The sequence below is a fragment of the Lampetra fluviatilis genome, chromosome 2 (genome assembly GCF_964198595.1).
Source record: "Lampetra fluviatilis chromosome 2, kcLamFluv1.1, whole genome shotgun sequence".
Classification (NCBI taxonomy): Eukaryota; Metazoa; Chordata; class Hyperoartia; order Petromyzontiformes; family Petromyzontidae; genus Lampetra; species Lampetra fluviatilis.
The window spans coordinates 17386495-17402125 of NC_136276.1; the positions used below are offsets into that span (position 1 = coordinate 17386495).

Consider the following 15631-nt stretch of genomic DNA (forward strand, 5'->3'; position numbering starts at 1 on the left):
TAAAATGATTTCCATGGATCACTTTTCATAAGCCGCACACAGTATACATTTCACCTTATCGAGAGAATGTGCTCTTAGGCTCATGCATTCTGACCTGGTAATACCCTTTTGTAGTTTGTCTTTTACATTCGCAGAACCTACCAAGTTTACTTTCAAACTTGTCATTGCCCCTTCGATGTCCGTCTACTCCCCCCCCCTCACCCTTCCCACTCCCCCCTTCCCCCTTCCCCCCTCCCCCTTCCCCCTTCCCCCCTCCCCCTTCCCCCCTCCCCCTTCCCCCCTCCCCCTTCCCCCCTCCCCCTTCTCCCCACCCATCCCAGGGTTCTAAATAACCAGAACAAGTTCATCGGGATTTTATAATCAAAACATGGTCAATGTTGCATTGTGCCCATTGTAAGATTACACTTATTTATTTTGTATTACAACAGTATAATCCTAACCACTGAATTAAAAATAAATCATGCATGGATTATGAAAGTAGTTCAAATGTCTAGTTCTAATTATTTCCAAAAGAGAATTGTATTTTTACATTTAAATTTCATCCCGTTCCTGTTAGGAATTGTACGACTAAATGCCTTTGGCATGACATCCGATGAAAATGTTTGGTTAGATCATTTAACACTGATTGTGTAAACTTCACATTTTTTTACGTTGTTTCATTTTTCTTAAACCATCCTGTCATGTTTCTAAACACTACCAGAAAGTTCAGGCACGTCTCAATAGGCTCGGTGCAATAGAGGCCCATAATAATACTGTTATTCATCACGGCTGATCTACAGAATTACTTATCACCTTTCTCTAAATCGCATTTTCCCTCGGCACCATTCTCACCCGCAGACCGTTTTCTCTTCCCAACCTTGCTTCTCTTCAGCTCTCCAGCGAACACGTACCTCTCTTCACCTTCTCCGTCTTCTCCTGCTCCCATTTTGCATTCTATGCCCTCAGCAGCCTTCTCCTTGTCACTTCCCAGATTCACGTCTTCATCACCATCTGCTACACTTTCCAGTTCATCTCTCACATCTTCTACGGCTTCGTCTCTGTCCATGTCACAACTTTTGCTCTCACCATTATCTACATCCATTGACCAACTTCCTTCAGGGTCACCTGCATCTCTTTCCATCTCCGTTCCATTCTCGTCACCATTTTCATCGTTAACTTCATCATCATCGCCATCATTCTCCTCTACTTTCATCTTCTGTTCGTCTTCTTCCCCAAGTCCATCAGTAACACATTCTCCATTTCTTTCTTTAATGCCATAACAGTGCTGCGATGCAAAGCCATATCTAAAAACTCCTCCACTCACCATCGGAATTCCCAACATACCAAACTCATTTTTCATGTCTCCTACGCCCATGTTTTCCTGGTCACTGCTGCTTGTCAATGCATCTCGCTCTCGGTCCATTTCTCCCAGCATTCCTTGCTCCTGCTCCTCCTTCCTTTCGAACATTCTTTGCTCTCCATCAAACTTTATCAGCAGCTGATGCTTCATGCCGAACGGTTCCATCATCGCTCGATGGTCTTCACCCTTCCTGTCTTTTTCCAAGTTTCCCAACATCCTTTGCTCCATAGCCAGCTTTCCACGAATCGCCGAGTTGTCTCCGCCGCCGAATTTCTCCACCTCGGGGTCCGCCTCGTCCGGTGGGGTGGCCCGCTCTCCCGTCACGTCGCCCGGCCCTCCCACCTCACCTTCGCCCACCCCGCGCCGGCAGTACGAGTAGCGGTGGTTCATGTGCTGCGAGTAGGAGCCCGAGTGTGAGAAGCGTTTGCCACAGCGGTCGCAGCGGTACGGCTTCTCCCCCGAGTGCAGGCGCGAGTGCTCGATCAGGTGGTGCTTGTGCTTGAATGCCTTGTTGCACACCTCACACTGGTGGGGACGCTTGCCTGGCCAGGGTGGCAGGGAGTGAGCGGAGTGGGGACACAAGTGGAACAAAAAAATTTTATTATAATACTGAAACAACGTTATATGAATGAAATGCCAACTCTTTGCACAACATTTCTAACAGCAAGCAGTGTCAGCCCCCAAAGTAACGTCACTAATTACCGTGGCTTATTTGTGCATCGGAGCATCTGACCATTGTTTTGTAACTTGCCTTCACTACATTATTTTCTATTTTATTGTTCTTATGGGCCATAATACAGGTTTTTTTGGGTTATATCGTGTAAAATACGCGATCTATTTACGTGATCTAACCCAAAAAAACCTGTGTTATGGATGATATTGGTCGCAAAAGCATACGTGTTAAACTGTTCTTATGGTATTTCACAATGAACCCGGTACGGAACATAAGCCTTGACGTGGGGAGGGGGGGGGGCACATCAACTCCATGGATAGAAGCCCCACAATTCTATGCTCCTGTGTTTACGGGAAGGGGAGAAATTGGGCTCACTGCCCCACCGAGGTGGGGACTGCGAGCAGGAGCGTGCACTTTTATATGGGGGAGTCCTTCACTAAATTCTTATCGGACAGCAGCGGAGAGGCGCACATGGCTGACCAAATGGCTACAGACGCATCGCTTCTGCAATCGCATTCTTTACACCGGTTTTCTCGACATCTCAAGAGTGCTGGCCCTGTGGCGATTGTGAAGAAGCAAAAGGCCCATTGACAACCACGCCAGGAGGCGCTGAGCGAGGCTACCTGTGCTCTCTACTACTTTGTACACGCGCCACTGCTAGCCGACCTACAGCCTCCTCTGCTGCCATTTCTCCATGTTTAGCAAAAATTAGGGCAGCAATTTGTATGACACCATAGTTCTCACACTGCATGCAATATACCACATGACGTGTAACATGCAATATACCACTCAACATGTAAATATACTGTACGTGAGATCAGAGGTGTTATGGTTCATATAATTTTTGTGGAATAATGCAAATATTCAGTATGACAATGCCATCAATAGCAATGATTGTCTAAGATACATTATAGCGTTAAAAAAACATCAATGTAGATGCTGTTTTGAATTAAAATTACATAAGTGAGAGTGTGCATATATATTTGACTTCATCACTGCGATAAACATATTTAAAGGGATCTGGCCTCTATTTAAAATGCTTCAATATTCGGCAAGAAAGATACAATCACAAAAAATACGATATTGGCAATACAGTGGTCCCTTGGTTAACAGTGATATCGGTTAATGGACTTTCGGTTAACGTTTCGCCTCCTAGAGGACGCGGGCCCCAATTTCGGCCAATCCGAGAACTCGTAAGTGGGCTGAGCATGCCTCAGCCAATCAGAGACGCCCATTTATTAGCGTTTAGACCTCGACCGGATTTGTTTTGCATGGCGTTTTCTGTTTTGGCAGTCGAAACAACTCTCTCTTCCATTAACAGTTTTTTCGGTTCACAGTAGTTTTCGTGGAACGGATTAAAAACGTTCACAAGAGGACGACTGTATCAATGTCAGAACATAACTACTCCAAGAATGCCCGAAGTGAAATATCTACACACATACAAATTAGTTTTTTCATTACCCATGTTTACTGACACATATAGAGCGTAGTGCATATAAAGACATATTAAAACTACAAATACAATATGATATCCAGTGTGGCATCCAGAGCCATTTCCCACTTCCGATGTGTGGAACTTTAGCATCGACGAACAACATGGTTCAGCCTCAAGCATGAACTGTAATTTAATTCATGCTTTGGTGAAAGGGCATTTTATATTTATTTGGCAGTTTTAAAATATGATAGTTTATCGTTTTCCATACAATATTGCTCGAGATGATTTTCACTCACATACGAATTTCGGCCCACAATCAGGAGTTGATAAACGCCTCATCTAAAGGATCTTCAATTTGTGGACTACGTACGAGAAGTATTGCACGCCACAAGACACTAGAGGTGTTATATTTTCACGTTTATCATAAAAAAGTGATTTGTACCATTCATTTCCGCCTGTGCATTGTCTTTAATTTCAGTGCTGTTATCAACTGAGTTTCCTTGGATGCGAATAATTCCGCATGAGTAAACAAACAAAATAACCTGCTTGGAACAAGCTGGGCAAAATAATAGCATTTAGAACTTCTTGCGTATGCATTGTGTAACGATTGGTAATAAAATCCTACTGGGTGGCACTTTGGCTATGGCATTTGATTCTCAATAGAAAAACTATGAGTCAAATTTCCTGTTTGTGGTCATGCCAGGCTCTCTGGGGTCGATAAAATTAGTACCACTTTGTGACGCCAACAGTGGTCATGTTATGGATATACTATTTCCGGTCATGGGAATATGGAATTTATATATCACTACCTCAGGGCTTATAGTGAAGACACGCACTATCCCATTTCCTGTTTGAGTCAGGAAACACTTTCTCTTTGACTTAACTTGGATAATTAAACAAAACTGCATGTCAGCTGGTGTGTGTGTGAGTGTGCATGAAAATGAAACAATTGTGGAAAAGTTTTACCTCAAGATTGGTTCGAAAAAGAAAAACATGCAGAAATTTGTGCATGAAGGTCACCATTATGATCATGTCATGGTGGAAGGTTATGTTTCAGAACCCTTATTAGCAGCACAGACAAAGAGGTCCATTGACATCTGCATTTTTGCGTCCGTACGTTGCTCAGTCTAGGCTGTCTGGGGCCTTTAACATTGGCGCAAAAATATGCCTGCGTAGTTGTTCCTTTTAATAAACATTCTGCCCTTCCCTCGCTCATGCCAAATTGGAATACACTTACCCGTCTGATGCAATAGTGGGCCAATGACGGATCCTCCCAGGCCACTAATTCAGATGCGACAGGATCAGATTGTGTCTTGATATTTACGTGCAAGAATAATGAGGGAGCCTGTTGAGCCGCTAATGGGAAGGTAGAGGGAAACAAGTTGACCAAACATCTCCATTTTGGTTGCCACTATCATCGGTCGCTGCTAATGATTTGAAAGCTCACTTTTAGGCATTGGCCTGGTGGCGCAATAGCAGGGCGCCTGAAACACAATGGGAGGGTTCCTGAGTTCAAACTCCGGTCAGGGGTTGATTCAGCCCATCATATCTCTGGGGGTTATTAAATTGAGAACCCATTTGAGAGATGTTAATTGCGAATAACACGTCAACAGAACTGGTCCTTGCCACAGGAATAAGTAATTTCCACCAGTCACTCAGGGCTGACAATGGAGGTGAGCACTGAACTCATGTATGCTCCTTTGCATATTGCTGTTGGAATAAAATCAGACACGTCTGACAATATGGAGCTCTTAATTCCACGTTATAATCCGCTAACTTAATGCCGAGGTGCGTAAATTTTACCGAACACGCGAATATTCCAAGCCTCTTGCAAGCCTTTCAGGACCCCACCCAAAGGCGCCTCGGTTGGTTATTTGGATGCCCAAAATATCCGCGGCAGGCATGTCAGCGATGCCTACGACAACGTGGCCTGCACGAAAATAACCCCGCAAACACCAGTGTGTGAGCGCCCGCACTTAAGGGGACGGCCTTGCAAAAAAAAAATGCCCAGCATACGCACACACACACACACCCTACGTGGACACGTAAACACGCGGGAGCAAAATGCACGGCTGTGGGCATTTTACGGCACCTTAAAATACACTGGTGTCAATGAAGGAGACCAAAAGTCCCCTTCGCAGGGGAGTGGAGGGACCCACCGAGGAAGAGCACTGCTGTGTGCCACTCGCATTCACCATGTTCCAATGCCATGGCGGGGGGTGTTGGGGGGGGGCATGGGGGGTGGTGAGTACAACTTTGAGGGAAGTCAACTGTGGTTGTCCTATAGAGAGAGAGAGATACCGCCCATCGCCATGGGAGAAAACGTGACTGCCTTGCTTGTTTGGGCAAGAAGACCGTGGCTTGACTTGCTCCTGATAATGCTAATTATAATACAGCACAGTGCACGAAGATTTGGCGCGGTGCTATGCCCCACGTTGTGTAAGCCTCCTGCCTTGCACACTTCCCTAGACAGAGAAGGGCAATACTTATGTAAGACGTGACTTGGTGTGCCCAAAACAACCCACCCATGAACGAGCCACTGCATAGCTCACAAGGCTCAATAGGTGTAAGCATAGTCATCATGGAATGTACCATTTCTCTTCTATTAAAAAAAACAACTTTTCTAAAATAAGTAGCAATCATGTACAGTAATTTGTCAATCTATTGCTGGATGAAAGCCTCTCCCCTATGTCAGTCGTGGGGGTTGTTTGATCACGCTTGACGATGCTGGGCAGTGTGAGTTGGTGAAAAATGTGAGGCCTAGGTCCGGTTCAGGTATCACTCACTACTGATGCTATATAGCTGTGGCGAGGAATCGAACTCCGGTGGCCGGGTTCATAGTGCACAGAGCTTATGACTGTACCAACCCTTAAATATGTACCTCGTGTTCATGCTGTCGTAATTAAAGCTTGCATCTAAAAAAGGGACCATGTCAGAGTAAACCTATCTTGGGAAATTACTCCAGAAGTTGATGTCACGGAATATATATGCGTCATACAGTGGCTTATATCACCACAACTACAAATCAAGAGTCATTCTTGATGTGTATGAATTAGTTATCCGTATTTTTTATCAAAAAATTATATATTCACAACTGTGAGTGTCAGCAACGTGCCTTTGCACAATGCTGCAATTGGATCATTGGGATACTGTTTGAGGGTAGCGTTAAGGTCACGTGTCGGCTGTGTAACAAACGAGGAATCTAGCAGAAGGAAGACAACTATGGCTAGGTGTGGTGGCATCAATGGCATTGCCGATAATGATCTCTTGTCCTTGTTTTGCGTTGTTTGTGGCCAGGCTTGGGTCCATCAACTCACCGCACTACAGCCCATTTTGATGTCCAGTAACAGCCTGGGATTGGAATTCAGCAGTACTGACCGAGTGTTGCGACAGACAGAGATACCACACAGAGCCACATGTATGTTGTGCTTTTATGAGAATCAGTGGAGACCATGAAATTCTCTACACTTCACCTTGGGTGGCAACAGGGGGCTCAAAGTCAAGCTCTCAGCAGTGTTGACTCAGTGCTCTGATACGGGCATTAGCACCCCCTTGGTCCTCCAGCCACTAATATTGGCAAGTAGATATCCTATGGCGACCTCTACTCTATTCACATCACCCGGTGATTCACTCGGTCTCACCCACAAGCACGCTGGTTGTGCACTGCCCTCTGCTATCTATGGCCATACTCCAGCAGCAAATACACCATGGAAGCTGGATCGCTCAGTCACTCGACAACGTGAAGGTTTCACTGCACATGTCGCGCACACATTGAATCTATTGTGAACTTCAATTAACATTGTATTTGTTTTACATTCCCATCGTTTGAAAAAATGCCAAATCATTTTCCAATTTTCCTATCGGCCCGGTGTCATAAAAAAATTCCATTTGTAACTTTATTTCAGTGAGCATTGCACCACCATCTGTCAGAGAATGGCCCTGTAAGATTATATTCCAAAACTACCTCTGAATTCTCATTAATAGGCATCATTATACACTGTTAGAATACACCTTTCATGTCTGAAAAAAAGTGTTGGTTAAATATGTCAATCAAACCATTCTGGTCTATTGTCGGACGGGAATAAGCTGAATTAAGTGAAAAATAAAATGTAATGCAATGAGTTTCTTTGTTTTGTCATTGGTAACTAGGCCGAGACCATCAGCTCACCATACTTTGGATAATGATTTAATGATAAATTGTTACACGGTTATGTACTCAGGATCTCAGCAGCACTGACTCAGTGCTCTGGCACGGTCTTAGCACCCCGAGACACGTGTCTGCCTTGTTGTACGCTTTTATCTCTATATTTTTTCGTAAATAATGTTATCCCTAGACTGTGGGAAGTGTCACAGTTGAGCCCCGCTCCAAGGTCCCACACGCCCTTCACTCTGTTGCCATCGGCAGTAACGTCAGTAATGGAGTGAATTGCCATTATAATTAAGCTTCATATTTACATTAAACTACAACGTATTGTTAAAGCCATGAGCACATCACAGGGTCAAGCGAGATGGGGGGCAGATTGTGGAGGCCTTCATTAAGTAGTGGATTGAACATGGCTGATGATGATATTGTTCACATTTATAGTGTTTTCAATGGTGGTTTGTTGCTTCTGACAGCGCAGTGAAACTCACATGGCCACATTGCAACGATTGAGAGAGATGAGGGTTGGATGGGCCAGTGGACTGGTGCCCATGGAGATACTGATTGAACTGAATAGTTTTATTCAATATTAGCTGTCTTTATTCTGCTAGCTTGCATGTAAATGTTCTCAAATGGCACACATTACATTTCATGTTTGCGTGTTTTCCTCTTGAAGTCTGCATGACATTTACAATCAGCCATGTTCTATCCACTGCTGAATTAAGCCCTTCCTATGCCATCACCAACCCAAATAGCCCTGTGATGCCACGTGATCCATCTTGCTCCTGTACAAGGACTGGACTCATCATTCCATCTCCATGGTGGTCATGCTGTCAGGACTGTTGCCTGCTTTGGCTGCCATTCCATTACCAGTCTCGTCCATTGGCCATCAACCATTCTCCCGATGCACCCCACCCCAGCCCAATTGCTTTCCTTAAGAGTCAATATGATTTTCACAGGTTGTGTTTGTGTCTTGAACTGTGTTTTGTTCATTGTGTTTTTTTCATTCTATATAACTATCTTGAATTTAACTTTCCGGCCCTCTTTGTTAAAGTTCCTGCAGCATTTTCTGTAGTCCATTTCGACGAGTATAGAATAAATAATAATTTATAGTCAGAGTGCGTACTTGTTCAAGTGAGCATTGAGCCCATGCTCATCTCCTGTTTGCAAGGCTGAGCCAGTAGTGGATATTCTACATTGATATGGCGGGGTCAGTCTTAGGGAAACGACAACCACCGTTACCTTCCTCGTAAATCGATACTCAATTTAACGACCCCACAGTGATGATGAGTCAACCCCCAACCAGGATTTGAACTGGCTACCTTCAAATTGCTTGCCGCTCACGCGATACTATAATGATCACAAAACAAAAATCACACAGCGCGGACGGGTGCCATCCCTAGCGGACGTGCGCGAGTTGCAGATCGAAGTGCGTGTGCCGAGCGGGAGCGTTTACCTGTGTGCTCGTACTTGTGTCTCAGAAGGGAGCTGCTCTTCTGGAATGTTTTGTCGCACAAGTCACACGAGAAGTTGCCGCTCTCAGCCTTCTTCAGCTTCTTCCGTGGGAGCCCTGTGTCGGAGTCCGAGCCATAATCACCGTCCAAGCTCTCCGCCTGCCATCGAAAATAAACAAAAAAGCCATGGACTCTCTCCGCAGCATCCTGGTCGCAACCGATTGTGCAGCCTGCACAGCCTTTGTGTTTTCACACATGCACGTCTATATATATATTTATAAACACATACAATTGTGCATGAAGACATACAAACAGAGAGATTTCTCATAGGCGAGCACAAACTAAGATTGGCGTAGCATTCCCACCATTGGCTTGGGGTCCCAAACTGAAGTGAGCGCCAGAAATGGCCGTTTCAGCATGGAGATGCTCTGAATTTTGACATCATATGAGAGGGTAATGTGGCCAACACCAAGCACCCATTTAAGGCTGAGTTAACCTCGGGGAGAAAAGATTGTAAGCCACTCATGGTGTTTGTTAGTAATGAGGAATAATGGATGCTGGGCACACTGCCTCCTCTTGTGCCAGACCAGCCGCTAAAAGAAAATGTCCCAACTGTCTGTGAGGCTAGATGGAGAATCGTTATTATTGTGTGTGCATACGTATATGCACATTTATGCATGGTGAGGAAAGCTAGTGGTGTTCGAACACTACTCTGAGTCATCTTTGGAGGTACTCACTGAAAACATTCCTTCGGAATAGTCTGTGTGTTACTGCAATAATTAATGATTTACAGCTCCCTTTGTCATTCTACTGCGAAATAAAGGCCTCACCCCATGAGGGGTTAATCGTGGGGGTTGTCTCCAGTGATGTTGGCCTTGGCCGGAGATTGAACTCGAAAGGTCATCAGATTTACAGTGTGCTAACCATTGCACCAGTATCTGCATTAGGGACATTATACACTGAAACCGTTCGTTACACTGGTCATAGGTATACCCATGCGTATGCATCATTAAACCCACCCTTGGCTCACAGCAAAGCCTGTGGGCACAGGTTTTACTGACAGGTAAGCCCAACCGTAGACACATCCTTTATTAGTGTGGCTGTGGCGATGAGTGTCAATGGACATCAAGAGAGCTTAAACAAGCGGGAAAATTTCTCGGCTTCCAGACATATCCGTGCTGCGGCTCACATGTTTAGGGTCACGAGGTCTGTGGTGTGGACCCTCTGGGAGAGCAAATCGAATTAACACCAAACTTTGGCAAGGCAGCCAATTTATAATATTCCTGCGTTAAACGCTTTGGGACACGTTAACATTTTTGAGAGGCCTTGCCCTCCAACCCCTCCCCTCCCCCTCATGACCAGCGCTGCCCTGATCACTTACATCGACCGGTTAACTACAAACGCTTTGTCAGATCCTCTCAGGCCCAAGAGCATGTGATGGAGTTAATTGATAACAATGAGCGGAGTGCGGCTCACTCAGATGGGTGACCCCCCCCCCTCCAGAGGTCACCATCTGCTCCCGTGTTATGTGACACCTGCGCGCAAACCAATGGCAATTCAGTGCCAGTTGTATGTAGCCATTCAAGTGTTTTTCAGGCAGTTGCAGGGCCCACTTACAATCGCTGATTTGCTGGAGTGATGGTGAGCGAACAACATTGACAAGGTAATGTGTCTGTGAATTAGAAGCCATCGTGTACATACTCATTACAAAATAATCTCAACAGTGATCATATGGAAAGATTAGTCAACCCAATATGCATGTCAACCACCTGCTCGGCACAACCAACAAATGTATATATATAACATATATAATATTGAAACATTGCACGCCATTGTGATTAAAGGTATCGTTTAAGCAGCTAACAATATAAAAGAGGAGTATTCCACGTTAACAGATACCATACTGTTGGAAATACTATTGTCTACAATTTACGCTCGACTCATCAAAGTAAACGTGCACCATGCCACCATAATGTAATAATAGTTGCCCTATGTGTAGGCTGAAACGCAGCCACAGTAATGTGGCATTTCTGCCATTGACTAAAGACTACCAAAAGAGATGAGCACCACACTTCAGGCTCATCTTAGCAGGGACACAATTCGATATTTGACTTGACACTGAAAGGACGTAATACAATACGAAAATGAATTGACAACGGGCACCCAGGAACTCCCCATCCCTTGTGTTTCACCACAACTTTCTGCGCCATGGCATCAACAATGGGGGCAGAGCTGGGTTCACGGAATACCCCCCCCCTCTGCCCTGCCGCCCCTCCCCCCCCCACTCACCTGCGAGTTGGCCTTGCGCTGGTACTTCCGACGAAGCTGCAGCTCCGCAAGGCTGGCGGCACCGAGGGGCGGGAAGGCGGTGTAGGCCAGCTGCGGGAAAAACGCCAGCTGCTCCAGCCCCGTGGGGTACTGCGCCAGCTCGGCGCCGCGGCCTGAATGAAGGGTCGGCGGCGGCACCAGGCCCGCGTGCGGCTGGAACGCGCCCACCGGAGGGAAGGCTGAGAAGAGAGGACGGTGGAGTGGGGGCTTCGCGCCGTACATCATCGGCATGCCGAACAGGGGCTTCAGAACGTCGGCCATCGCGTCCGAGCGGTGGCCGTCCATGGCCTCTTCTTCGTTGTAGCCTTCGCTCTCGTTTCCCAGTTCTTTCTTGAGGAACGCGAGGTTCAGCGGCTCGTCCTGGTTGGTGTATGGCGACGAGGAATCGCTGTTGAGATCTAAGCTCGTGAAGTTCTCACGATCCTCTCGTCTCCGCTTCTTGGCCTGCTTTCGTGCCATCTGCAGCTTGGGCAGGGAGAGATCGAGAGGCTCCGCTTGGGACTTGGCCACGTTGTCCTCAGAGGACAATGATGACCCATTTGAGGTGGAGCGCAGATTCCCATCTGGAGTGTGCGAGTGGCCGTTTGGAGTGTGAGCATCCCCGTTAGAGTCACGCGTGAAACTTGCTGCAGACAGGTTCAGGGGGAACGGCGAGCGCCCGCTTCCGGGACAGAGCTCGTGGTTCACCCTGGACGGGAGGTTAAAGCGTGCGGGCTTGATTGCCTGCCTGGGGGGGCTCCTCATTTTTGACTCATTTGTAGCTGCCGGGGGTGGGCCCCTGGGAGAGGCTTTCTGCACGAGGTGACAATCGCCATTGCCGGATGATGCCAAGTCCCCCATAGCCTGAGAGATAGGTGCTGGATCAGGAATGTGGTAAAAGCTCGGCTTGTCATGGCAGCGGCTCATGAAGTTGACGGGAGAAGGAACGAGCATGGAGAATTTCGTCAGCATCTCAGCAGTTATGGGCTCGCCGACATTTCGTGTGCGGTAAGCCTCTCTTAGAAACGCCATCCGTTCGGCTGCCCCCTCGGGCATCAGGGAATGTAGAGAGACCTTGTCCTGCGTGGTCATGGCTGGGTCAGCACTGCTCGTGGGGATGCCTGGATAAGTGCTGGCTGCCTCATTACAAACCCTGGGCTCTGGGCGCACCAGCACAGCCTTGATTTCCTCGTTCATCTTGCACATATAGCGCTCATGCTGGTGCAAGGGGATGGGGCCAGGGAAGCCCTGCCCACAGAACTGGCATCGGTACATGCCGGTGGTAGTGGGGGTGGCAGCTGAGTGAAAACTCTCCGGGCTAAAGTCCTGCTGATGCATAAACTTTTGGCCATTCATCGCGAACATCTTGGGATCCATTGTGCCGCCATACTCGCGGAGGTGCTGGCTCAGAGTTTGCGCCGTGTAGGCCATCTGCTCCCGCCCGCTCGGGTCCCTGCCAAGTCCCTGTAGACAAGCCTTGGCCTCATTTACTTTCTCCAGCGTGTAGTCGATTATGCTCATGGCCGTGCCATTACGAGCTAGAAACGGGGGGATGGTCAGGCCTGGCAGCGAGATCGGAGGGCATTTTGGCGTGTTCATTGTCATCTGGGGCTCCTCGATGTCCGGCTCCATTTTCACTCCAAATGGCTGGGGCGGAGGGCGGCTCGCCTCTTCCCGAACGGGACTGCAGACCTTGAGTCGTGTAACTGTATTATCGACAATCTGCAGGACCTTCTTCACCTCACTGAGGCTTGTTCCTTCAGCTGGCTCACAGAGCACTGCCTGTGGGGTCTCTGCCATGCCTTCGCTGCCGGATCGGTAATGAACCAGGTTCTGCAGAATGGCTTCCTCCCGGCCACTCAGCACCCCGGCCATTCCGTCTCTGTGGAATAGGTGCTGGAAGTTGCTGTGGGATGGGGAGCTCAGATGCAGTGCTCCACCACCATTGCCGTTCATACCGACTGGCGATGCGGAGATTGTCGTCCGAAATTTGGAGAAGAAATCGCAGGCCGTGAGCGGCTCGCTCTTCACGCACACAGCCTCTGGGAGAGATGGCAGAGCCAGACCTGGGCGCTCAGGAGAAAGCCTGCCACTCGCCTGCAACTTCTGCCTGAGCTGGCTGAGGGCCCGGCTGTCGGGAGAGGTGGGAGAGCGGGTGGAAGGAGAAGTACCGGCCCTGGGACCTGCCCGGGACCTGCCTCCACCAGCTCCTGCCCCGCCAGGCGATGGCTGCCCAATACACTTCTTACTGCTGATGTGGGAGCTGTAGGAGCCAGAGTGGGAGAAGCGCTTCTTGCAGTTTGGACACTCGTATGGCTTCTCACCTGGCAGACGCAGTACAGCACAAGCACAACACAGCGAGCATTCAACAATGTCATGCCGTCCGGCATTAGCTTATTGTCTCCACATTTAATTTGCAAAGGTGTGTGCCTATCCATGCAAGATTCAGCACCTATTGAAATATGCCTACATTGAAATATGATCCCAGAGAATGCATTTAGTTAACCAACTTTCAAGAATACAACAATGTATTTTGCACCACTAAGTGTGAAAATCAACTCTATATTTAATCTTAACTACAGTGTCTATTATAGATTACATTTCCCACTCTGGAAAAGGCCTTTTGCTATGTTATGTGTATGCTTATAGAGTTTGTATATAGACTTTCGTGGTTGAATATGTATTACACTTAATTCCATCAGAAAAAATGCTAAACTACCAGTATTTACAGCTGCGATTATCAAGGATTATCCTCTGCCAAACTTTTTTTTACCCAGTCAAATCCCCCCGAGATTAATTATGTATTTTGTAGGGGATAACCTGAATAACCTTGGTTATATTTAGAAGCGTGTTCATATTATACATCTACATTAAGAACATGCTTATACCATGTAGATGAAATATCTGTTTTGAATACATTTAGTTTAAGTTGAGCATTGTGTTTAGTGAATGGGATAAAAAGTGAATGGCTTCTTGAATAGATTATTCTCGGTGTCAAATAAATAACCGCAACCTTTTAACGATGGAATAAAATATTTTACGAAAATGCTACTGTGGAAATAGAATGCCTTTTGCATTTAGGTATTACCGCTATGGATCCTGAGGTGCTCCTTCAGGTGGTGCTTGTACTTGAAGGCCTTGCCACACTCGCCACACTTAAACTTGCGGTGTCCTGCATTCTGAGCGCTCACGTCCTGCGGAGTAAAATCAACTAAGTAACTGAGCAAAAGTCAAATCTGTAGACAATGACAACACAATTTGAGAGGGAAAAGTATAAACATAATTATAAACACGTGCACTAACAACCAACAATTCACAGGGTATGGATTAAAACAAATATATACGATATATACTTTATATGTGTGCAGAAATTAACAACCTTATTTCATGACATTTGAATGTAATAAACCAATAATAACCAGTGAAAGCACTGCAAATAAACTAAACTCCAGTTACACGGGGATGGGGGGGACAGTTATCTGTATGAAAATGTTCCATATTACGCTTGTAACGTAACTACCAAACCAAGTCCCTCACTTATCCCGGAAAGCCTTCCTTGAATCTCACGATTATTTTGCAGGAAGGTTCTACTTAAGTATATTAACACATTTCCTGAACGATATAAATATATATTTTTTACGTGTAAAGGAAAAGAAAACAGAGTGTCCAAGTTTGGTTAAAGCACAGTGCATTATTTGTGCTCCCTGGCAGGAGGAGGCTGGGCAGGTGCAAAAGGGAACAGCTGAAGGAAGATTTCTTTGGCTGGAGGGGGTGCAATTGGCAGGGGGTGACGGGGCCGGTAAACCCTTCTTCAGAGCTACATGTATGGTCAAGGGTCACCCTCGAGGTGGAACGCTGCCTCGAGGTTCCTGTCCACTTTTGGTAATGGGCCTTACCAAATATGGTGCCACCTGGCCACGACAGCTCTCTCTCCGTGAGGTGCACCGTGCTACTACAGACTTGTACGGTACAGCCAGGGTTGTGGGTCATCAATAAAGATATTCTTAGGTTTATTCGGTAAAGTCACTACAGCTATCGTGCTGTGACGGTCCCACCTGAAGACGGAAGCTTGTGTTGCCTCCGAAACGTCGTGATTTTTATTTTATTTTATTAATTTTAATTTTTTACCTACGTGACTTTACCGAAAAAACCTAAGAATATGAATCCTTGCAGGCACGAAAGCTTCAAATCTAGCATTAATAAAGCCCATTAACCCCTCCGGGTGGAGTGAGATGGGGGGGGGCTAAAACACAAGCACCACTTAGTGGGAATTCAACTGTAG

General features: G+C 46.6%; 1 protein-coding gene across 1 annotated transcript in view; it reads right to left on the reverse strand.

Moving 5' to 3' along the window:
- Nucleotides 1–322: 322 nt before the first annotated feature.
- Nucleotides 323–15631, reverse strand: part of LOC144943696 (zinc finger E-box-binding homeobox 2-like) — a 117627-nt gene continuing 102318 nt past the window's right edge. Inside the window, exons 6-9 of the mRNA XM_078871443.1 lie at nt 14438–14543; nt 11332–13673; nt 9045–9201; nt 323–1881 (exon numbers count right to left, since the gene is read on the reverse strand). Coding sequence (XP_078727569.1) covers nt 782–1881; nt 9045–9201; nt 11332–13673; nt 14438–14543 — 3705 coding nt within the window. The 3' untranslated portion in view covers nt 323–781. The remainder of the gene's footprint in view (nt 1882–9044; nt 9202–11331; nt 13674–14437; nt 14544–15631) is intronic.